This window comes from Acomys minous, assembly GCF_964271855.1.
Source record: "Acomys minous genome assembly, chromosome: 10".
Lineage (NCBI taxonomy): Eukaryota > Metazoa > Chordata > Mammalia > Rodentia > Muridae > Acomys > Acomys minous.
Genome location: NC_140491.1, coordinates 61629202 through 61651747, shown reverse-complemented (window position 1 = coordinate 61651747; position 22546 = coordinate 61629202). Strand labels below are relative to the sequence as shown.

At 52.9% G+C, this 22546-nt stretch overlaps 1 protein-coding gene across 3 annotated transcripts in view; it reads left to right on the top strand.

Annotated features, from left to right (window-relative positions):
* ADAMTSL2 (ADAMTS like 2) overlaps positions 1 to 21743 on the top strand; it is a 32299-nt gene extending 10556 nt beyond the window's left edge. For 2 of the 3 annotated variants that reach the window (XM_084797353.1, XM_084797351.1), the window contains 11 exons: positions 262 to 437; positions 4575 to 4923; positions 6552 to 6924; positions 11392 to 11489; positions 14362 to 14488; positions 15541 to 15754; positions 15839 to 15994; positions 16587 to 16757; positions 17477 to 17653; positions 20179 to 20323; positions 21026 to 21743. In XM_084797353.1, the coding sequence (XP_084653479.1) occupies positions 262 to 437; positions 4575 to 4923; positions 6552 to 6924; positions 11392 to 11489; positions 14362 to 14488; positions 15541 to 15754; positions 15839 to 15994; positions 16587 to 16757; positions 17477 to 17653; positions 20179 to 20323; positions 21026 to 21144 (2105 nt within the window). In that variant the 3' untranslated portion in view covers positions 21145 to 21743. The remainder of the gene's footprint in view (positions 1 to 261; positions 438 to 4574; positions 4924 to 6551; positions 6925 to 11391; positions 11490 to 14361; positions 14489 to 15540; positions 15755 to 15838; positions 15995 to 16586; positions 16758 to 17476; positions 17654 to 20178; positions 20324 to 21025) is intronic. The other variant, XM_084797352.1, reaches the window with a different exon arrangement.
* The last annotated feature ends 803 nt before the right edge of the window (positions 21744 to 22546 follow it).

The following is a 22546-nucleotide window of genomic DNA, read 5'->3' as shown; positions in this document are numbered from 1 at the left end:
TTGTTTGTTTTAGACTGATAGGAAAGTATGTTTGTGTCTCTTAGGCTCTCACTGGCCAGGGCCACATGCTGGCCCCAGGCACAGTGTCTGTCTGATTCCCTGTGACATTGAATTTCCTGTGTTAGGGTCATTACGGAGAGGGAGGGCGAGGCTGGCCACCATTCTTGGAGCCTGTGTGTGCTGGCTCCTCCCTGTGTCTCTCTCTCTCCTTTCTGCTCAGTCCACCTAGCCCATGTGACTCAGTGATTTTTGTTCTTTCAGCCCTTGCGGACGAAGCTGGTTTCTATTTCTTCAATGGCAACTATAAGGTGGACAGCCCCAAGAACTTCAACATTGCTGGTACAGTGGTCAAGTACCGCCGGCCCATGGATGTCTATGAGACTGGCATTGAGTACATTGTGGCACAGGGACCCACCAACCAGGGCCTGAATGTCATGGTGCGTGTGCCACAGGCTTCAGAGACAGTAGGGGTCGTGGGCTTCTCAGAATCAAGCTGCAGGTGGGGGCTTGAGAGCTTGAACACACAGCCTTATTTTGCTGCAGCCTAGGGTGGTTTTGTGTGTGTATGCATGTGGTAGGGTTGGGGGTTGTTCATTCATTTATCTACTCACTGATCGCTTTCTCATTCACTCACTCATTCATTCATTCATTCATTCATTCATGACCTCTGTTCTGTGTCAGCCCAATGTGTGATTATCGGGAACCTTATGGGAAGCTAAGGACAGGCAGCTGGACCCACTTCCCATGTTTCAGTTGGGTCTTTACGTCCTTCGGGTCCATATTGCCTCCACTGGTACGGCAATGCTGTTTGTTTGTGGCTCCTTCCTCCGCTGGATTCTCAGGGCTCTGAGCAGCAGGCGAGGCAGAGTTTGGATCTCTTGTGTAGCTAGTGTTTTTCCACTGCTGGCATCAAGAAACGTGAGCCACTGTAGCTTCTTACCTCAGATCCATGGCTACACAGGGTGAATGTCCCTGAAACCAGGGCCAGCAAGAAGAGTGTTCTGACATGGCCTAAGACCTGCCATCTGTCTTCGGGACTTCTAGATGCCACCACAGTGGGCTCTGTAGCCTCATGTCGGAGGAACAGAACCTAGAGAGGTTGTGTAGTCATTTACCTGTACGCTACAGGACAGCGAAGGCAGCTCTGTCTGGACATGGCTGCTCGTCGGCTTCCCTGTTGTGCTGGAGACATCCCTAGGGCACGCAGACATTCCATGACACATTGCGCGTCTCACCCGCACAGGCATCTCTGCTGCTCCTGGGGCAGACCGTGCAACCCGACTGGGCCCACCCAGAGCCTTCTCTACTGTGTTCCACACAGCGTAGGCAACATTTTAAGTTACCTACTGTGCAGACTGGATTGATGTTACTGGGTGTAAATGAGCTACCTCAAGAATTCCTGCTCATGGCTGAGGCAGCAAGCTGCAGTACCAGCATGCACAGTGTCCTATGCTATAGACTGGTCCTGCTGTTTTGAATTGCAGGGTGACTGGATCACAGCTGTGTACATGTGCTGTGATCTACACAGGTAGATGGAAACTGCCCTTGGAGGAATAGAAGGAAACTATTTACCACATCTGAGCTAAGTGTGCTCAACCCAAGGTCATGTTAATGTGCTCTAGAAACATCATCGCATCTGTACAAACCTCAGTAAGGCTCACTGCTTGGTTGGGCTTACAGCACCCAGCGGTACCCTGGTGACAGATCGCTGGAGTCAGCTGTGGGACTGAATGTGTGGCGTGTGTGCTTTCTGCTTTTCAGGTCATGATGCAGAGCGCTGACATCTGTGATAGTCCAGGAGGCAGTGGTGTTTCAGGTTTTCTTTCTTGGATATGTTGGGGGTGTTCACTTAGCACTGTCAATAAAGGGCTGTGACCATCACTTATGCATTTGGGGATGAGGGACCCAGTGGACACTGTGCTGGCTACACCCAGGCCATAGGCCACGCCTCTGGTCACTACTCATCCAAATGCTTATATTGAGGATGACAATCAGTGGTGGTTAGGGTCCACAGTGAACAATGACAACTCAGACACAGCTCCAGAGTGTTCGAACTTGTCTATAGGCAGCAGATGAGGTGATTAGACAGTTGTTGATCCTTTATGGGAGAAACTGTGGGTTCCTTTCTCAGTCAGTGCATTCCGCATCTAGAAGCTGGTTCAAGAAATGGGAAAAAGGGTCATAATCTGCCTTCTTCTCCTCCAGCTTGGCCTGTGCCAATCAAAAAGGACATTTTTTGGCCCATCCGTCCATTCCCAAGGTGTGTGTGTGGGGGTGTGTGTGTGTGTGTGGTGTTTTCTCTTCTGTTACCTGTGTCTCTGTGTCATCACTCTTACTGACTGCCATTGAGATGTTGAGATGTTGAGTCTTCCTTGTGATTGGTGTGTGTGTGTGTGTGTCTGTGTCTCTCTCTCTCTCTCTCTCTCTCTCTCTCTCTCTCTCTCTCTCTCTCTGTGTTTTCTCTTCTGTTACCTGTATCTCTGTGTCTTGTCACTCTTACTGACTGCTGTTGAGATGTTGAGATGTTGAGTCTACCTTGTGATTGGGGTGTGTGTGTGTGTGTGTGTGTGTGGTTTTCTGTTACCTGTCTCTGTGTCTTGTCACTCTTAGTGACTGCCATTGAGATGCTGAGATGCCTTGTGGTGTGTGTGTGTGTGTGTGTGTGTGTGTGTGTGTGTGTGCGTGCGCGTGCGCGCGCGCGCGCGCGCGCGCACGCGCACGCGCACGCTCATGTGTGTAACAGAAAGCAGGGGAAACAGGGAAGAGACCAAAAACTGCACTGGGAGGCCACAGGAAGACTCCAGGTGTTCCTCCTCATTGGCCTTATTCTCTTGATATAGGGTCTCTCACTGAGCCTGAAGCTCACTGCTTCAGTTCAGCTGGCCGGCTAGCAAGCTCCAGGGATCTGCCTCTCTCTGGGCCCTAACAGTGGTGTTGCAGAAGTACCCAGCATTTACATGGGCATTGGGGTTTTGAACTCATGCCCTCATGCTTACCTACTGAGCCACCTACCCAACCCCTCTGTTACTATTATTAGTTCAGGGCCTGCTCATATCTACAGCTGCTAGAGAGTCCAGAACTTGTCATCACCTGTTGCCCCTAGCTCTATCATGTTAGAGTGTCCCACGTTGTCCTTCTAAATGACATTGGTGTCACTTGGCCACCCCGTAGTGAACAGAATGTTCTGGGGCTCTCTGGTAGAAGCGGTCACTGAGTGAACTGCTTGCCCTTGAGTCACCCCTCTTGCATCTGCACTCAGTGTGGGCCTCACCCACTTCACCCTGCCTGTTAGCAGGGCAGCATGCTATTCCACAGTCAATGGTGCTCCTAGTGGGCCTGTGATGGTGCCGAAGGCCCGGGGCCATCTGTTCTCCATTCTCTAGGACTTCCCTGGTGGGTGAATGATGTGGCTTTATGAGAGCCGTTGGTCTTGTGGAAAAGAGAGGAGACCAGATAAGGCCCAGAGAAAGGCCAAGGTTAGGAAGGGATGCTTTCCACACCATCTTTCCTAGGGCAGCATTAGCTGTTGAGGGAAGAACAGTCCCTTTCCAGTCCTAGACCATGCAGAACATTTGAGATTTCACCATTTCCAAATATCTTGACCCAGATCTCTCTATGCAGTGGGTCCCACTGGCCCAGCCTACCTCTGTCTGGTGCAGCAGACCCAGCAGGGTGAGCAGCTGACTGGGTTCATTCTTTCTCTCCTCCGCCCTTTCTGCCCTGAAGCTTAAGGCCTCAAAGTTCCTTTCTTTCTTTCTTTCTTTCTTTCTTTCTTTCTTTCTTTCTTTCTTTCTCTCTTGACCACACCCACAGCCATCTGGTTAGCCTGAAGTGATGTTGACTCTCTTTGCCATCTTGTTCCAGTGAAGTGCCTTTCATAGTCCCTGCTCCTGTCCCTAGCCACCCTTGAGATGTCATTCCAGTGGTGGCCATCCTCCCCTTGGTGTCTTGCTATGGCTTGTCTTGGCACTGCTTAGCTTCCTGTGGTTTGTTCATTGCCACCCTTCCAGGGCCTTGGTGTGCTCTGTGCTCCAGCCAGGCAGGTCTATGGCCCCGTGAGCAGTTAATCCTCCTGCCAAATCCACTACTGTCAGCTTCCAGATCTCAGGGTGGTGACTCTAAACAAAGCCTTTGAAGTCTGTCTAAAGGAGAGGTCACACTGGGCTTGTGGTCTCTGCAGAGGCCCAGGAGCTCCGTGACCAGCCGGCCTGTCAGTGCTGTCCTGAATGGAGTCATGGTCTGGGCTTTAGTTCTTCATCGGCTGCCCTAGAAGTCCAGGGTAGATGCAACGAGACCAGTGCTGTTAGGATTTCTGGCCCACGATGGAAGTAACATGCAGTGCGTCCCCCATTCTCTGCCCCAAGGTGACCTGCCCCTCTACCCCTTTTGGTGTGCTTCATTCACAAGCCCTGGGCATGGCTCTCCTAGTACATTTGCATGAACTCACAGTCTTGGATCAAGTGTGACTCTCTGGGAAGATGCTACTGTCACCAGGGTCGATTGGTCTCGAGGGGCCTTTGGTGCTAAGTAGGAGTGAGGGAAGAAGCCAGGTCTCACTTCCTTTTCCTTCCCAGGTGTGGAACCAGAATGGCAAAAGCCCCTCCATCACCTTCGAGTACACGTTGCTGCAGCCACCACACATGCACCACCTGCAGCCTGTCTATTATAGCTTCTCTGAACCAGCCTCCGAGAGCACGGAGAGGCAGGAGCTGGACCGTGCCAGGCTGCTGGGCTTCATGCAGCACAACGGCTCGCTCTACCGCCAGACCTCCTCAGAGAGACTGGGCCTGAATCACCAGCTGTTTCAGCCTCCATCCCCTGAGGTGGGGCTGGGACCGAGCAGAGGCCAGGAGACCAACGAGGTGTGCAAGCGAGCCAGCGGTGGGCTCTGTGAGGGACCTCCCAGGGGCAAAGGCTTCCAAGGTGAGAAAGAGGAATAGCGGGTATGGGAAAGGCTCTGGCTCCTCAGGTGCAGAGGCCTGAGGTGAGAAGTGTTGGTCTCTTTGATGTCTGCAGAAGAGGCTGAGGAGAACGTCCAGCTGCCTGCACGTTCTCTCTGGGCAGGCACAGTGTTAAGTCTGAGGTATACAGTCATAGCTTAATATCTGCTGATTGATTGTAGAATCCTCTTGCACACTAAAATTCTTAGCTCCCTCTATACGATGCTTTGCTTGCATAGAACCTAAGCATCCTCCATGTACCATGAATCACTACAGCTGACCCACAGTACTAGACGCAGTGCATGTGCTGTAGGTACAATGGCATTAAGTCATAGCCAGATGACACATGACAGGACCTTGTTGCTGTGACAGATACCTGACAGAAGCTCACAATTCCAGGAGATAAAGTCCACCATGGCTGCAGGAGCTTGAGGCAGCTGGTTACACTGCATCTGCAGTCAGGAAGCAGAGAGAGATGGAAGCTGGTGTCCACTGTCTCCTTTTACGGGGGATGGTGCTGCCCACAGCTCTGGCGGGTCTTCCCTCCTCAAGAGACTTAATCTAGATAATACTTCACAGACAAGTGAAGACGCCTGTCTCCTTGGTGTCTCTAGACCCTGTCAAGCCAACAATCAATATTAATTGTCAAAATCAGCTTAATATAGATGCAATTCTTCCTCCTCCCCTCCCTCCTCTTCCTCCCCCTCCTCCTTTCCTCTTCCTCCTCTCCTTCCTCTTCCTCCCTCTCCTCCTCTTCCCCTGCCTCCTCTCCTCCTCCCCACTTCTCCCTCTTCTTCCTCCTCTTCCTCCTCCTCTTTTTCCTTCTCTTCCTCCTGTAAGACAGGATCTCACTGGAAATTGTTAGGTAGATTAGGTTGGTGTCAAATTCATAGAGATCCATCTGCCTCTGCCTCTGCCTCTGCCTCTGCCTCTGCCACCCCAGTGCTGGGATTACAATTGTGCGCCACCAGATCCAGCCAGTATGAAATTCTTTTTCAAAAAATTTGATCCTTCGCTCTATGACTCTTAGGATGTAGACTCCACATTTGTAGAGGACAAACCATCTATAACTGTCTGAGTTTGATGGAAGAGACGGGCTTAGAGAGAGGAGGTGTCTGCCGACTCTTCCACCGAGTAGAACTGGAAGCCAAAGGCAGCTGGTCTGCCCCGTGGCTCACTTGGATAGCACCAGGCCACCAGGAAATGGAGGCGATTGGTGGCTGTGCTGACTCTCACAATCTTCCCTCCTATGCTGTACTTCTTAACGTTTGTGTGTCTGTGCTTGTCATTTAAGAGTCACCTTAAATCCACATTATATCATTTCATGAGTCTATAGAGATCCTCTTATGAATCAGCTCTCATGCTGAGCTTTCCAGCTGAGCCTGGTCTCCGGGGACAACCGCCCAACCATCCGCAGTGGCTGTTCAGTTTCCTATCACTTGGTGATGTTGGCCAACTGTGTCTGATGGAGTAGAGCCTGGGGGCTTCTGTTTTTTCCCCCTCGTCCCCATTACGTAACTCACCTGCCACACACAGGAATGTGGAGGAGGAGGGGCAGCAAAGAGCAACACGATAGCAGCCCCGGCTGCTTACACACCTGTCTCTCTGCAGAGCACAATGCCACTGGGATAGCTCTCTCAGGGGACAAGGATGACCAGGAGGTCGATGCACGTTTCACCTCCCAGGAGCTTCTCTCAGCCAACGCCATCTCCGATCAGCTCTTGGGCACAGGCTCTGACTCAGAAGAGTTCTCTCTCAACGAGACCATGAACAGCATCTTTGCCCAGGGTGCCCCCAGAAGCTCCCCAGCTGAGAGCCTCTATGTGGATTATGAGGAGATCGAGGGGCCTGCTGCCTACTTGATCAATGGGTCTTACCTGGGGCTGAGTGGTGACAGGATCAACAACACGTCCTCTGAGGCCCCATTCCCCAACACCAGTGCCAGCCTCCCCACCTTCGCTGGGAACAGGACTCACAAGGCTAGGTAAGAGGCACTTCTTCCTTGCCCTATTTTAGTGCCCTATGGAGTAGGGGGTCATTACAGGGACATCTGAGCAGAAGGGCTAGGGACCTAGAGGTAAGTAGGAGAGAGTGAGTAAATGAATCTGACAGGAGGTTAGAAGCCTGAACTGTAACACATCTTTCTGAAAGGCAGGCTCATGAGTCTAGGTGTTCCCAGCTAGGAATGCTTCAGCTCATATTGCTGACCCTGAGTTGAAGCATGCTGGAGGTTTGTTGCTAACAGCCTCCTGATGCTGGCATGGGCTCAGCATTTTATATGCATAGATTAGGGAGCGATCGCAACTACCCATGGCGTTAGGCTCCTGGGAAGGAACTCAGAACAGGGAAGCTATGTTTGGCTCACAGAGCCTAAGGAATTGGGATCATGGGCTCTGTGTCTGAACAGCCTTTGAGACATGGCTATTAGGCCCAAGACAGACTCTGCATGCAGCCCCTCAGGTGAATGTGGAGTCAACCCAAACAAAGAGAAGATGATAGCAGAATCTGAGGTTCCTCCCCTTACAGGGAGACCCTGAGTCAAAGCAAGAAGAAGGAGCTATTAGTGTAGTGGGCCTATGCAGTAAGCCAGTGTCACAGCTGCTGTGGCCGGGATGCCTAGCAAATCAGGGTTGGGACACCTGCTAGGAGAGTGAGCCCGGAGAGCCACAAAGAGGAGGGTTCGAGGATGCCTGGACAGCCAAGGCTAGGCTAGAGGGGCCTGTGGCCTCAGCCTCTCTGGGCTACTGTTGTTTGGCATTGGGTGCCTCCACCTCCTCCCATGGAGAACGTCTCCAGGTACTAACATGATTTCTCAGGTGCCTGGCTCGTGTAAACAGCTAGGACCAGAATCTTTAGCCTCTGGTGGGGGATGAAGAATGAAGATAAGAGCTGGCCTGCTGGTTTTGTTTGGTTTCCTGGGAATCCACTCAAAACCTTGAGCTGACCCCTAGCCAGCTAAAGGGAGGCTGAGTCTGAGCTTGGGATAGGGGTCGATGGAAGAGATGACAGTCATTGTTTTTTTTTTTCCGAGACAGAGTTTCTCTGTGTAGCCTTGACTGTCCTGGACTCATTTTGTAGACCAGGGTGGCCTCAAACTCACAGTGACCCGCCTGCCTCTGCCTCCCGAGTGCTGGGATTGAAGGCGTGCGCCACCCCCCACCTCCCGGCATGAGAGTCACTTTTAAGGTTAAGGGTTCAGGTCACCTCTCCCACGTCTCTAGGATCCAAGGGTGGTAAAGCTGGAGGATCTGGTGCTGCCTCTCCTCTCACACCGTCTTCTGAGGCCCAAGGGATGGGGTGCACGCCAGGGACCCCGCTGATGAGCTCTGGCTAGATAAGATGGGATAGCTGCTCTCCTCTCGTAGGGGTTACACATGGCTGGCCACTTACTTGGCACTGTCAAAGCTTCTAGGGGCATCTGCCTAGTCTGGGGGACCCAGAGGCTGGCAATGCATGAGGAGCTTTACAGGGCTGGAGTGTGAGAGAAGTCACAGGCAGTGGACCAGCCACTCAGCTGCCAGCTCTCTGGATCATCCTTTAGGACAACAGGGATGATGACGGTGTATTCATATATGATGCTCAGCAAAGGCTCCAGGGACAGATGCTCCTAGTCAGTCACGGAGTCTCCAAGGCACAGGGGAAGCTTCCCAGGACCCGCAGCCCAAATGATGACCAATGACCGACACAGTGTTCTATGTAGGTGTATCAGGTGGCACAAAGATCCTCTCCTTTATTTGGCTGTGACATGGGCCATGTAGGTGACTGTGGTACAGTGAAAGAGCAGGTCACTCCATGGGAGTTGGATACATCCATGTTCTCTTCTAGGCCTCAGTTTCCCCGTGTGTCAGAGGCCTGCCTGGTGGTTCAGTAATGTGATGCTTCCCAGACCAAACTCACATTCAAACTGTTGAGAGCAGGCTAGGACATAAATAGGCCCCTCCATGTTGCCTGGATCAAGATTTAAGGACTGATTTTCCCCCACCCCCTCGAGAGGATTGGCTTGTTCTGAATGGGTGCTCTAAGTGTGTCTCACTGGAGTCCCCATGGTCCAGAATCCTTAAGCCACATTTCAAAGTGTCCATCTGTTCTTACCCTGACCCTTCTCCCTGTGGGACATACTGGATTCCCAGAGTCAGTCATTAAAACAGGTTGTCAGCACTCAGAAAAGGGCAGCTTAGGGAGATGCCCAACCGGCTGCCATCAAAGGATGCTGCTGGTGGGGACCAAAGATGGTCTGGGGAGATAACGGACTGAGGGAGGCCGTGGGGGAAACCACCAAGCCGAAATAGCCACATCTCGGCGTGTTGTCCAAACACAGGAAGTCGAGTCTGCCCTGGGAGCGGGTGAAATCAAAGGGGCAGCTCAGAAAGGAAGGGCTATTTTCATCTTCTAGAGAGGCTTCAAACAATCCCGGGAGGGGCTGTCACCAGACACTTTGGGAACAGGCGTCTGGGATGCAGAGGCACACATCCCCCCTCTGAAGCCTGGAGCAGGATAGGAAGAGAATTTCTGGTTCATTTATAAACAAACACAGTCATTTCAGAGCTTGTGTTCTCTGGGGATTTCAGGAGCCTGTGTCCTGCCAGGCACTGGGCAAAAATCCAAAAACAGTGGCCACCGGTATCTTGGAAACCATCCTGCCCGAGGGCAGGGCCCTTCCATATTGGGATGGTGATGGTTTCCAGGGTGTGGGGCTTCTTGGTGCACCTTCCAGTAAGCAAGCCCGATGGGCGCTGCACCGCTATTCATGCAGCACCCAGCACCCCACACGTGCTGGAGAGTGGGTGTAGACAGCCCCTCCAGAAATACCTTTAGGGCTTAAAATCCAAAGGGTTATTTTGAACCTGGCGGCTAGCTCTCGAGTTAAGGATGAGTCATGCAGGCTGTGGCTAGAGTGTGTAATTATGTAAAGATGGAGGCTTTTACACCAAACGCATCTTCTCTCCTCTTTGTGTTATTGGGAGGAATTTAAGGCTGCGGAAGGCTGTGGAGGCGAGGGGGAGGGGTACCGATGGCTCAGTGTTGTCTGGTTCAAGCCTTAGGGACTGGTTCTTTTCTCCTCATCTTTCCCCTTGAGACTTCGTGCTCTAAGTGGGTCCCACTGGGAACTCAGAATAGGATCCTTTGCTTTGAGATGCCCCGTGTTAAAGTTTTGTTTGTAATCAGGGGGCAGGGCAGAGTTTCCCCAGCACAGAACCCAGCTCAAGGGTTGGTTTGAACCCCAGGAGAGGTGGCCCAGGCCCTAGCCTCCCTCCTTTCTGCCTCCACCCTCTCCTGAGAATTCATAGACTCACATCAGTAAACTCATAACTGAGGCTCCTGTTGGGAGATCATTTCCTCCGTTCTCAGAGCGTGACGTGCTATCAGGGCAGCATTCGTCCCCCAAGCACTCTCTTGGGAAACATGAGCCAATCAGAGCAGAACACAGGCGCAGTTCTCACCCACTTGACTAACAGCCCTGACAGATGTCTCTACCACAGATTCATCCAGAATGGCATTCAGAATGTAATGGCCTATAACACCCACAATCCTCCAGTGACTGTGGTCCCCAGGAAAGAGTCTGGTCCTTTTTAAGTCCTGTGAATCCCTTAGCTAGCCCCTCTTAGTTCTGAGGAAAATGGAGTTGGGCTCTGCAGCTGGAGGGAGCTGCTGTGATGGGGTTGCCTCCTTAACTGCTCCTCTTGGCTCTGGGGGCCATGAGGCTCAGGAGCTGGGCTCTTATTTGAGTGGCTAGGTCTTAAAGCCACCTAGGGCAGAGGTAAATGCAGCAGCCACTTCCTCCCCCTGCAGTGTCCCAAATAGCCCGCACAGGGGGTGTTGAGGCTGCTTCAAAGAAGCTAGCAGTCCTAACAATACTTGGCTATGGCCACCAGAGTTCTGGCCAAGAATTGTAGCTGTTAGCTGGCCGGTCCTCAGCGCGCCTCTTCCTGTCAGCTGGCTTGCGCAGCCATCACTGACCTGAGCTGCAGTGTGGAACCAGACCCCTTTCCCTACTGCTGCTGGGCTCTGTGAATTTGAGCATTGGAAGCTGAATGGTTGGTGTCCCCCATTCATCAGAGGCCCAGCTGAGGGAGGCAGCCAGGGAAAACTCTGGAACATCTCAGTCTCTAAGGGTCTCCTGAGATTCCTTCTCCAGTGCGAAGAAGAAATCTGCCGGCCTATGTGAGATGTAGTGAGAGACCTGTGAGAGGAAGAACAGGGTGCCTCCATGCAGCCTGTTTAGGTCCTGAAATGGGAAATGCCTGTGTCTGCTCAGAGCCGACATGGATGTCTTCTTTTCTGTTCCAGAGGGTAGGGCCCCTGGTCTTCATTAAAGGGTACTGGCTGGAGTCCAGGAAAGTGTATCTGTCTTTAAGAAGAGTAAAGCCTCAGAGGGGGACCCATCCACCTGAGAATGAAGCCCAGAAGCAGCCAGCTCCCTTACTACATATTTTGTTCGGTTGTGTTTCAGGACCAGACCCAAGGCGCGCAAACAAGGTGTGAGCCCAGCTGACATGTACCGGTGGAAGCTCTCATCCCATGAGCCCTGCAGTGCCACGTGCACCACAGGTACTGAGCCTGGGCCACTTTCTCTGAGTCGCCTTTTTAGCTGGAGACTCACGCATACACTTGCAGTCCCAAGCCACGCCAGGAAACTTGTCTGCCTTCTTGATCTGGGAGGTGGTATGGGATGGCAGGAGTTGGTGTGTGTGGGGGCGGGGTGGGTGGTGTGACAAAAGCATCCTTGTTCCCATGGCGTACTGGATGGCAATCAGGTTCAGGCCCCTCTGGTGAGCCCTAGTTATTCTCCGACATCTCAGGAGAAGGACTCCTCAAAGTGAAGACAGAGACCTTTCATCTTTAAGGTTCTGCTCATGCTGGCCCTGTGCCCAAACACATAATGATGCCCTGTCCCTAACAATTTGGAAGCAAAAATACAAGTTGTGATGTGGGAGCAGTTGAAGCATACTGCCTACTGTATGAGACCCCAGGCCCCCATAGAATTTCTACTGCTCTCTAGCTGTGACTAGATAGGTACCACGGCAAAGTGCTTGTTGGATAAATAGAAAGAAACCACCTGCTTGGCCCACACTCAGCCAGTGAGAACCACTGCTACAGCCCTGCTGAGGGGCTCTGGGACAAGGCTGAAGCTGTGCCAAGGCAGACAGATAAGCCTTGTGACCTGTCTTCCATAGGGACTGATCTTCAGGACCAAACTTGATGGCAGAGACTGTGGGTTTGGGCATGCTAAGGATCCTTCTGGTCATCTTGGCAATGGGACATCCTATGTGTCGTGACTGTGGAACCTTTCTGGAGGCCGGGGAGGTGACATCACTTGAGATGTCTCCAGGTTGAGGTGGCTTTGGTGGCAAGGGGCCTGATAAATGAGCCCTGGTAGGTGACGTCTGCAGGGAGAAGAACACGACACCATTATCTTTCAGCACCTAGACAGTGGCCAGGCCAGGGAGCATGCCTGTTCTATGTGACCCAAAGTGCAGAGCAGGACACAGGAAGAAAGGGACTAGGTAGGACAGGGCTGATACTAGGGAAGTTATGAGCTCTGCTTAGACAGGGATGTCAGAAGTAGAGAGGCTCCTGTCACCTGAGGAGGCACAGACCCAACTGAGGGACACTGGCAGAAAGGAAAGAGGAGGCTCTACACCGTGGATGATTCACCTCCTCAACTCCTTCTGGCCGAACTTCACTAGGGGAAGGCACTGCTCTTCCCAGACCTACATTTTGATGTCTACAATTGCAACCATGCTGAAGGGGTGAGGCCAGGGTGTGTGGGTTTTGCCAGCTGTGGATGCACACAATGTCTGCAGATGTTCTGGAGAGAGTCCTGGTGAACCCAATTCTCTCCCGTTTCCCTCGTGCTGAGACGTGTTCTTGAAGGTGTGCTGGGTTGCAGGGCCCTGCCTTCTCTGCACCCCGAAACCCCCACCACTGTGAGGATCTTAGGTTTTTTTTCTTTTGGAACAGCAATGGTGTCAGGTGGTCTTGGACTTAGCTTGGGACTCAGGGTATGGCTTCTAGACTGTCGCTGGGTCCCCCGGGTCCCAACAAAGCTTCCCAGGAGCAAAAGGAGCTGGTAGGCTTGTTACTGAGGCTGGATATCCGGTCTGGTAGGTTTCACGGATCAGGGCTCAAAACGCACTTAAGCTCAAGGCAAGGGCTCTATGGTTAAGACGTCTTGAGATGGTCCCTACTCAAGACAGATGTAAGGAAAAGGTGCCCAGAAAAGTGGCATTTTGATTTAGTAGCCTCTCCGGAAATTTCCCATTCTGGAAATGAGCAATCTGGGTTCATGACAAATCTGGTAGCCCTGCTAGGTGGGATTTGGATTTTCTTTTGTGTGTTTCCATTCCATGATGTCAAACCAACCCATAACCAGGTACTTGGGGGCAGCTACACAAGTCCCCAGCCCTGTCTGTATGTTCCTGGGGTCCCAGAGCTAGTGTCTCTGCCGCCTGAATTGTTCCAAGCAGACCTGGCCAGGAAGCTGCCTCCTCCTCCAGCAGGCTGAAGGCTGCACAGCCCAGCGCTGGCAGGAGAGGAACCAGTAATTGCAGCCTGGCTTGGCCCTCATGGAAAACAAAACAAAACAAAACACATGTATGGTTCCTTCCCAGACTCCATGGTTCTGTCTAGGACTGGGGTTTGGAGCAGCAGAGGCCACTGGGGCTCAGACACCTCTGGGAAGGTAGACACACTGAAAACCCCGAGAGCTTCTTTCATACACAGCTCCACATTGGCTTTGCCCAGCAAAGCACAAGCCTGCCTCATTGCATTCCAGAGCAGGAGGTGCTCACACTCTAGAGAGCCCACTCAGAGGCTTACTCTTAGCTGTAGGAAGTAGGTCCAAGGAGGAAGGAAAGAAAGTGTGGCCAGGGACTGACTATATATGGTTAAACGAAGGCTGGTCTTGTGTGTGTGTATGTGACCCTCCTTATCCCCTTGGTATTTTAAAACTCAGGAATCTCAGAAAAGCCCACACAGATAGTTAAAGGCATTCGGAGGTACCTGGTGGGAGACTTTTAGTAAGAGCCGGGGCACCTATGTCTGGGGCCAGGGCTGTCATACTGCCATGGTTTGGTTTTTCAACCTGCTTACCGGCTCATCTGCCACAAATGGGATTTGTCAGACAAATACACATCAGGGTACCTGGTTGTATCTGACTCAGTCTCTGTAAGGCCAGTCTAGGTTTCTGGCAGGTGATCTAGATGCCTGGGCTGCGCTGGAGGGGCTGGGCAAAGATGGAGACGCTGGCTCGCAGAGCTTGCCCAGCCCCAACTCTAGGCTTTTACCATCCCCAATGCAAGAAGCAGATCTCTGATCATGTGGTCCAATCCAAGACCACAAAGCTCACCCGTCTGCTGGTGTCCAAGACGTTCGCTGTTAGCCACACACTTTACAGACCCTTCTCTTACCCTGAATCTAGGAGTCATGTCCACATACGCCATGTGTGTTCGCTATGATGGCGTTGAAGTGGATGACAGCTACTGTGATGCCCTGACCCGTCCTGAGCCTGTCCATGAATTCTGCGCTGGGAGGGAGTGCCAGCCCAGGTACCTGTCCCTGAGCACCAAGCTGGGTGTCAGAATCAGTGCGTGACTTCGTGTGTGTGTGTGTGTGTGTATGTGTGTGTGTGTGTGTGTGTTCACACTAGGGCTCTGGGGGAGCAGAGCAGGGCACACAGTGGGATGGTCACTAACCACTTTACACCATAGTTTTCCCCCACATTAGTCTCTATACTAGAGGCCTATCTTCGCACTGAGGCTCTCCTGTGCAACTAGGATCTTTATAAGCTGAGGATTCCTCCCTGGGATTTGAGTGGAGCCTCATCTTTCTAGCCCCCATGTCTCTTATCTTGTCTTCAAGGCAGAGTCAGAGCTTGGGTGTCACTTCCACAGAGCCATGTATTTCTTGCTCCCCAGCATGGTCACATTTCCTCTTTTCTTCTGGATACTAGATCTGGACATTTCTTCCTTTCTGGAGAAACAAACAAAAACAAACAAACAAACAAAAAGCAACAACAAAAACAAAAAATAAAACAAAACAAAAAACAGATCCAGCTGGCCTGCGCTTGATTTAGCGTCTTCTCCAAGTGTGTCTTCTCAGAGGACCTGCATGGAGGACACTCTGGTCTTTTTTAACCCCACTCAGTATAGGAGGTGGAGATGGGTGGTCATTCTGCACACCGGACAGGCCTGTCTCTGGGTAGAGAGCTGGAGTCATAACTTTGGTTTACTTCCACCTTTGTCTATGAAGAATCAGAATCCAGAGGGGCCAAAGTCACTTGTGTCACCCAGCAGGGCAAGCAAGGTCTGGGGGCTCTAGGACACTGGAGTATGAACCTGAAGGGCGTCAAGTGTGAAAGGCGTGGGGGAAGGAGACAGAAAGGACAAAGGAAGAAAGTCTAGAGGTGGGGGTAGGTGATGGTGGCCAGGTCCCTGAAGGCCATGGACACTTGCAGGATACTCACCCACTATTTCACTTAGTGTTATCTAACTCAGGGCTAGTATAGGCACAGTCCTCACTGGTGGGCCTCACCTCCTTCCAGTCTACTTTGGCCTGTGTGATTTGGGGCCACTGAGGGCTGTCCTCGCTCCTGAGGCAGGTGGGAGACCAGCAGCTGGAGCGAGTGCTCACGCACCTGTGGTGAGGGCCATCAGTTCCGCATCGTGCGCTGCTGGAAGATGCTGTCCCCTGGCTTTGACAGCTCCGTGTACAGCGACCTGTGTGAGGCTACAGAGGCTGTACGGCCCGAGGAGCGCAAGACGTGCCGAAACCCAGCCTGCGGGCCACAGTGGGAGATGTCGGAGTGGTCAGAGGTGAGCAGCTTCCAGATGCTGGGGTGTCACCAGGTGCCTGAGAACAGACGCATCACCAAGCATCTCACCCTGGCTTCCTTGTAGTGCACAGCCAAGTGTGGGGAGCGCAGTGTCGTGACCAGAGACATCCGCTGCTCTGAGGACGAGAAGCTGTGTGACCCCAGCACCAGGCCTGTGGGAGAGAAAAACTGCACAGGGCCTCCCTGTGACCGCCAGTGGACTGTCTCAGACTGGGGACCGGTGAGGGGCAGGTTTAGGGTATGGGGTTGGTGACGGGACTCTGACCCCGAGGGCTGCTTTGCTATGCCTAAGTTTCCTCATCTATCTAGAGTAAAGACAGGAGGAGAAGAAGAACATAATGACCTCCTGTCCACTCTTTTAGGAACTCAAACCCCTGTCCAGAAACAAGAGTGGACATCACCACCCCATTAACGACCTCTCTGTCTCCACCCTCCTGACTCCATCTGGCCTTGTCTCTGCTTCTCTCTGTCTGCGTGCCTTTCCCTGTCTCTGTCTCTCTGCTTTTCCCTGCCTGTCTCTGTCTCCATCTGTCTCTCTGATCTGGAACAGAGCTGCTCATATGCAAGGTAGGGCCCTCTCTGGTGGTAGGGCTTAGATGGCCTTCTGAGCTCTGCTTTTCTCTCTGTGTGTTTTGCACTTAGTGTGTTATTTCTGTAATTAGAACAGAAATGTTATTTAAAAAGTGGTTACTATGGCAACTGTTTCCCCACACTGCCCTGGAAGCTGTTTCTCTTATTTGGGGATGATGCAGGTTGGGGGCTTGTAGGATGGCCTCTACTATCCTACCAGCCCCTGTTGCTCCATCTTACAGTGCAGTGGAAGCTGTGGGCAGGGCCGCACTATCCGACACGTGTACTGTAAGACCAGTGATGGACGGGTGGTCCCCGAGTCCCAGTGCCAGATGGAGACAAAGCCTCTGGCCATCCACCCCTGTGGGGACAAGAACTGCCCAGCACACTGGCTGGCTCAGGACTGGGAACGGGTGAGTACACAAGAGCCTGTATAGGGCCTCTCCCTGGGTCACAGAGGATGGGGGAGAGTTTGCCTGAGTGCCAATGGCCGGTCACAACGAAGAATTCATAGCATGCTATGAAGAACATTTGACTAACAATTAATTTGGGAAACAGCCAAAAAAAAAAAAAAAAAAAAAAAAAAGGAAGTAAGAGCACTTCCTGTCTCTTCCCCCAGGGGTGTCTGCAGGTCCCCATGTCTTCTCACTGGGCCCTAGTAGACACAAAGGCAGAGACAGAGTATATTGGCTGCGTGCACTTTCAGCCCATGGATGCCTTGATGACCTTTTGCTCTCACGACCCATTTGTCTTCTGTTTCAACCTGTCATTGTCACCAACTTACCATTTCAGACAGTTGCTCTCAGTCAATGGTTTCAGGCGGCCACTATTAACGAAATAATCTTGAGCCAAATTGCTTTCTGCAGAATTGATTTTGGCCTGATCATCCTTGGCCAAATTACATTAGGCAATTTGTTTCAAAACAGATGGTTTGGGGCCTAATTGCTTTTGATCAAATCTGGATGGGGCCGAATGGTTACCGAAGAGTTCTCAGCCAACCCCCCAGCTGCACAAGTGTTTACTTAGACTTCCACCCAATATTGCTGACCAAATCTTGACCACCAGAGGTGCTGTGGTCAGGGTTCTGGTTCTCTGCTGCTGGCCACTGACCAATTTGTCTGGCCCTTCTCAGTGCAACACTACGTGTGGGCGTGGAGTGAAAAAGCGGTTGGTCCTCTGCATGGAGCTGGCCAACGGGAAGCCACAGATGCGCAGTGGCCCCGAGTGTGGGTTAGCCAGGAAGCCCCCTGAGGAGAGTACGTGCTTTGAGAGACCTTGCTTCAAGTGGTACACCAGCCCCTGGTCAGAGGTGAGCACCCAGCAAGCCCTAGAAGCTTAAACCAGGCCTGGGCTCTGATGCTGCCACAGAACATCCATCTTGGCCCATGTCCGTCAAGCCTTCCTCTAAGCTTCAGTCATCCAGGGCGTTTGTCCCTGGATCCTTCTAAACCAGCTGGTGGGGAGCTAGCTGCCCAGAGGCATTTTCTGATCTTAAGCCTGCTGTCCCTTCAACTCTTTTCGTGGGCTTGTCCGGGCCTGGTTACTTCTGACTTAAAACTGAGACTTGTAAGTTGTGTGTTTGGTAGCATAATATGCCTGGTACTCTCTCAAGTGTTGCCCAATCCCTGGAGGACACAGAGGGTGAGATTGCCTGAGATGCGGCTAAGGCAGGGGCATGAGATTTGTTACAGGCGGCAGGATGTGTGCCCTAGGTTAGGACACTGAGTCAGTGGGCAGAGCAGCAAGTTTAGCACGCTAGGCAGAATAGAGACCAACTCTCATCTCTAATGCAAGAACAGAGCCCTCAGCTGTTGTCACAGAGATAGCTGTGGGCAGCTGTGGGCAGCTGTGGCCCAGCACGTGTGCCCAGATGTCTCTTCTAATGACGCTTATGGAAGTAATAAACTGAAGCTGAGAGAGCTTTCCAACCTGGGGCCAGAGTTTGGGGTGCGTTAAACATGGGGCCAGGAGTGCAAAGCAGGGAGACAGACTGAGGTGTGAGTAACCTCAACTCACAGGCTAGTGACGGGCAGGCAGAGAGGCAGTGACTAGCAGCGTGGGTAGCTCCCTGTCTAGTCTCTGATTGACACAGTAGTAACCAAACCTCAGGTGCTCTTTATCTGCCTGAGAGGTCATGCCAGGCCTTAGGGCTTGCCAGCATCTTGAGCCTTCATAACATCCCAGAGGCAGTCACATCTAGATGTCAGCTATTGTTAATTCATGTTGACATCTATACACCATTTCCTCCTCCATGTCTGCCCATAGCAAGGTCATGGGGGTCTCAGAGCCATCTTTTAACATTCCTGGGCAAGCTGGGCCCAGAACTCCTGTGGCCAGCAGGGTAGCCCAGGTTTCCAGCTGCCAATGGTTTTGGGTCCCACATAGGTCAACTCTGGATGCTTACGAACACTATGGAGTTCTAGAGTCGGGGGCAGGAGTCTAGAGTCTTCCTTTTGCTGTTCTATAGGACACGTAGGTCCTCCCCAGGCTCAGCTGTTGGAATTGGTGGGTCACAAATACAAGGACTCTGAGGGGTGAGACCCCAGTGGCTGCCCTTCTCATGCATGGGCTTGGGAACTCCAGGGTTCACACACACACACACACACACACACACACACACACACACACACACTGAGGTGCCCACTAATAAACAGCACCCTCAAGGTAAGAAGAAAGGGAGGTAGGGCTGTGATTGCCTAGAAGGTGTGTGGCAGAGCTTGAGGAGCAGCAAGCGTCATTAGGGGAAGCAGGTAGAGACACACACTCGTGTGCGCATGCACGGACACACACACACACACACACACACACACACGTCTCTGGAGGGAAGGTCCCCTCTGAACTGAGTGAGCACAGCTGGAGGTCTGGTCTCAGGGTAGCTGTGTGGCCAGGGCCTAGGAAGTCTGGGACTGTGTTGGACAACGGGAAGTGGGGAGAAGGAATAAGGAGACGCCCTGAGCCCTGAGGGAAGGCTTCTTCCCATATGATGAGATAGCAGAAGCAGCCTGGAGTACGTGAGTGGTGGACATGTGGGAGTCTGTCCTTCCTGCCCCTGGCTTGGGCAGTGCCCTTCTCTATAGCTGCCCCCTCATGAGGCATCAACTCAGGTTTTTTCATCCCCAGGGACAGAGGAGCACATACCAGGATCTGCCAGGAACCCACTTAATAACTTCAGGGGCTTCTGCAAAGGCAGGGTGTCCTCTGTGCCTGTGCCAAGCTAGCCTCTCCTCTCCTCAGGGCGGGTGAGCAGGGAGGTGGCCACATGCCAGCCATCATCAGCTCCTCTGTGTCTGGTAACCAGACAAGGGGTGAGCCTGGGGTGGGAGGCCTCCCCATACCTCAGGCCCCAGGCATGCCTGGGTAATGTGGGGTCACCACATCAGGGAACCACTGCCTGAGGGATCTTGGCAGGGGGATAGCAGGGTAATTGGGGTCAGCAGATGTCCCTGGTATTCTGGGTAGCTCGGGCTTTCAGAGGGAAACATCTGGACTCAGAGTGATGGCTCTGGAAGTTGCATTGATTGGCCAATGGCAAACTCTCTGTGTCACTAATCTGGGACAGATGGAACCTGAGCACCCGGCAGGTCATAGTCGGCACAGGAGGGGCCACCCTCTCACTGCAAAGCTGAGAAAACTGAGGCAAAGAAGCCAGACAGTGCCTTTCACCCACTTACCTCTACTCAGCCCTAACCCAAGGGGCTGCTGTGTCCTGGCTAGCCCGTGAGATGCTTAGGGTGCAGAAAGGGGAGTGCTGAGTGATGGGGTTTCCTGTCTTTGTCCCTATGGGGAGCCTTATGACACACCTATTTGTCTGTCTGTCTGCCTGCCCCACACCAGTGCACCAAGACATGCGGCGTGGGTGTGAGGATGCGAGACGTGAAGTGTTACCAGGGAACCGATATTGTCCGCGGCTGTGACCCACTGGTGAAGCCTGTTGGCAGACAAGCCTGTGACCTGCAGCCATGTCCCACAGAGCCCCCAGGTGAGAAGGAAGCGGCTGGGCACAGGGCAGGAGCTGGCTAGAGGGGGAGGGGGCACAGCCAGGGTCTGGGGGACCAACAGGCATCAGCTGGGAGGCAGCTAGAGAGACCCATAGGTGTGTCCACAGGAGAGGACCTATGCCTTGGAAAAAGCATTGACCCGAAGTGTGGTTGGGGAAGCTGTGGGACCAGGGACCGAGATGACCCAGCCTGAGCCTCAGGTACTGACTACCAGGAGCCAGGGAGGTCTCAGGCCCAGTCTCTGGCTTGGGTACCTGGAAAGACAGACAAGGACAAGGCCTAGTCTCCAAAGCAGATGCCAAGTGCAGGGGAAGCTGGAATCTACATTGGAGGTGTTTGGACTTTTCAGAGGAGGTCAGGGATTCCCCCCAAATCCTAGGGTTTTACTCCTCAGGTGATGAAATCAAATCTCTTAGTGGGATCCATATTTTCCTGGAGAGAGACTTGGATTAGGAAAGGGGTGACTGTGACGTAGAACGGGAGTGCTGTAGCAGCTGGGGTCCTCTGGACCTAATTCGAGTACCTATTCTGTTGACCTGCTCATAGTGTGCCTGCTGGGCTACGCCTAGTGAGACCCTGCCTTTTGGGGAGATAATGTGGCAAGAGTTGGGGACCCCGGAAGCTGTTCCCCTTTGGTCTTCTGGCATTTCATCCTTCCTTCTTGTACTGTGTCCCGTCCCCAGATGACAGCTGCCAGGACCAGCCGGGCACCAACTGCGCACTGGCCATCAAAGTGAACCTCTGTGGCCACTGGTACTACAGCAAAGCCTGCTGCCGCTCCTGCAGGCCTCCCCATTCCTAGCTGGTGCTGTAACCCTGAGATGTGAGCACGCCATCCTGGGGGCTCTCTTTGGACACCCACCCTCCAGGGGACTCTGGGCTGTTGAAGATGTGACACAGAGTATAACTGACAAGAAGGGACTTTGACACTGTGGCCTTGTCTCTGCCTCAGCGGAGAGCCTCCCGTGGCCACGGGCCCCTTCTCAGATGGAGCCACCCTGCTGCAGGAAGTTGTACATGCACTCCCAGGAGCCTGTGTCTGTGGCCACCCCAGAAGGCCCAGAGCTGAGAAACCAGAGTAGGCAGTACCTGCCCATTTTCCAGGCCCTTCTCTGAGGTGGCAGAACCCACTCAAGTTGACTTTCAGATGACCCAGGAAGGAGAGAGTCTCCTTTCTTTGCCTGTCTTGGGTGAAGAGCGGCCCTGGGTCAGCTGAGGAGCCCAGGCTATCCTCTTTCTGGAAGTACTGAAGGAAGCCTTCCTAAGGCGTTAGTGCCACTGTGTCTCCCCTCCTGGAGTTCCTGTGCTGGATGGGAGGGACGGCCCTTGTCCCTGCGGTGTCCCTGCCGGCCTCCTCACTACTTACTGGTGCATTTTAATAAAGTGGCTGTATTTATGGCAGCATGATGAAGTTTCAGTCACTTTGAGCAGAAGTGGTGGGCAGGGGTGGATAGGAACAGGGCAGAGCTGTACACAAAGTAGACAGAAGGCAACCAGAAAGAGCAGGGAGTGTGCAGGGAGAGGTACTGGGGGCAGCAGGACAGCGTTGTGGTAGTAACTGGCATGAATCTCCAGGTGTTTTTTTTTTTTTCAGCTGTCCTGGCTCTGGGGCTCACGGCCAGCATGGAACACAGGCCTAGAGGAATGCTGGGGCGGGCACAGGGAACGGGAAGGCTAGAAGATACAGGACAGGGCCACCAAGAGTACTGGCCACTGTGGGCTCAGGTGTCATATAAGGCCATCCACTTCTGTCAAGGACCATCCGCAGGGCCATGAACACAGCTTTCCCATCATGGTGGCTTCTTGTGGTTGCAGAGACACAGGGGCCTGCAGGGGAGGGCGGCTGCTTCAGACTGCCTTCTCTTGAGTGAAAGGGAGTGGGAAACAGTGCACATAAGCACACATCCACGTTCGCGCATGCGCGCACACACAGACACGCACACACAGAGACATACACACACACAGACACAGACACAGACACACACACACTCCAGCACTCAGGGAGGCAGAGAGGCAGGGAGGACAGGGCTGAGTATGAGATGGCCACAGTCAGTCAGTCTGAGCACCCTGCAGGAGTCCTTTGGACCCAGGTAGTAGGGAGCCTGGTGGCTGCCTCCTGTGCTTTGGGGTCAGTCGGCCCCAGGGCAGATCTGCCCAAAAGCTCTGTTCCTGAAGGGCTTAGGGTTTGGGGGGAAACTGAGGCA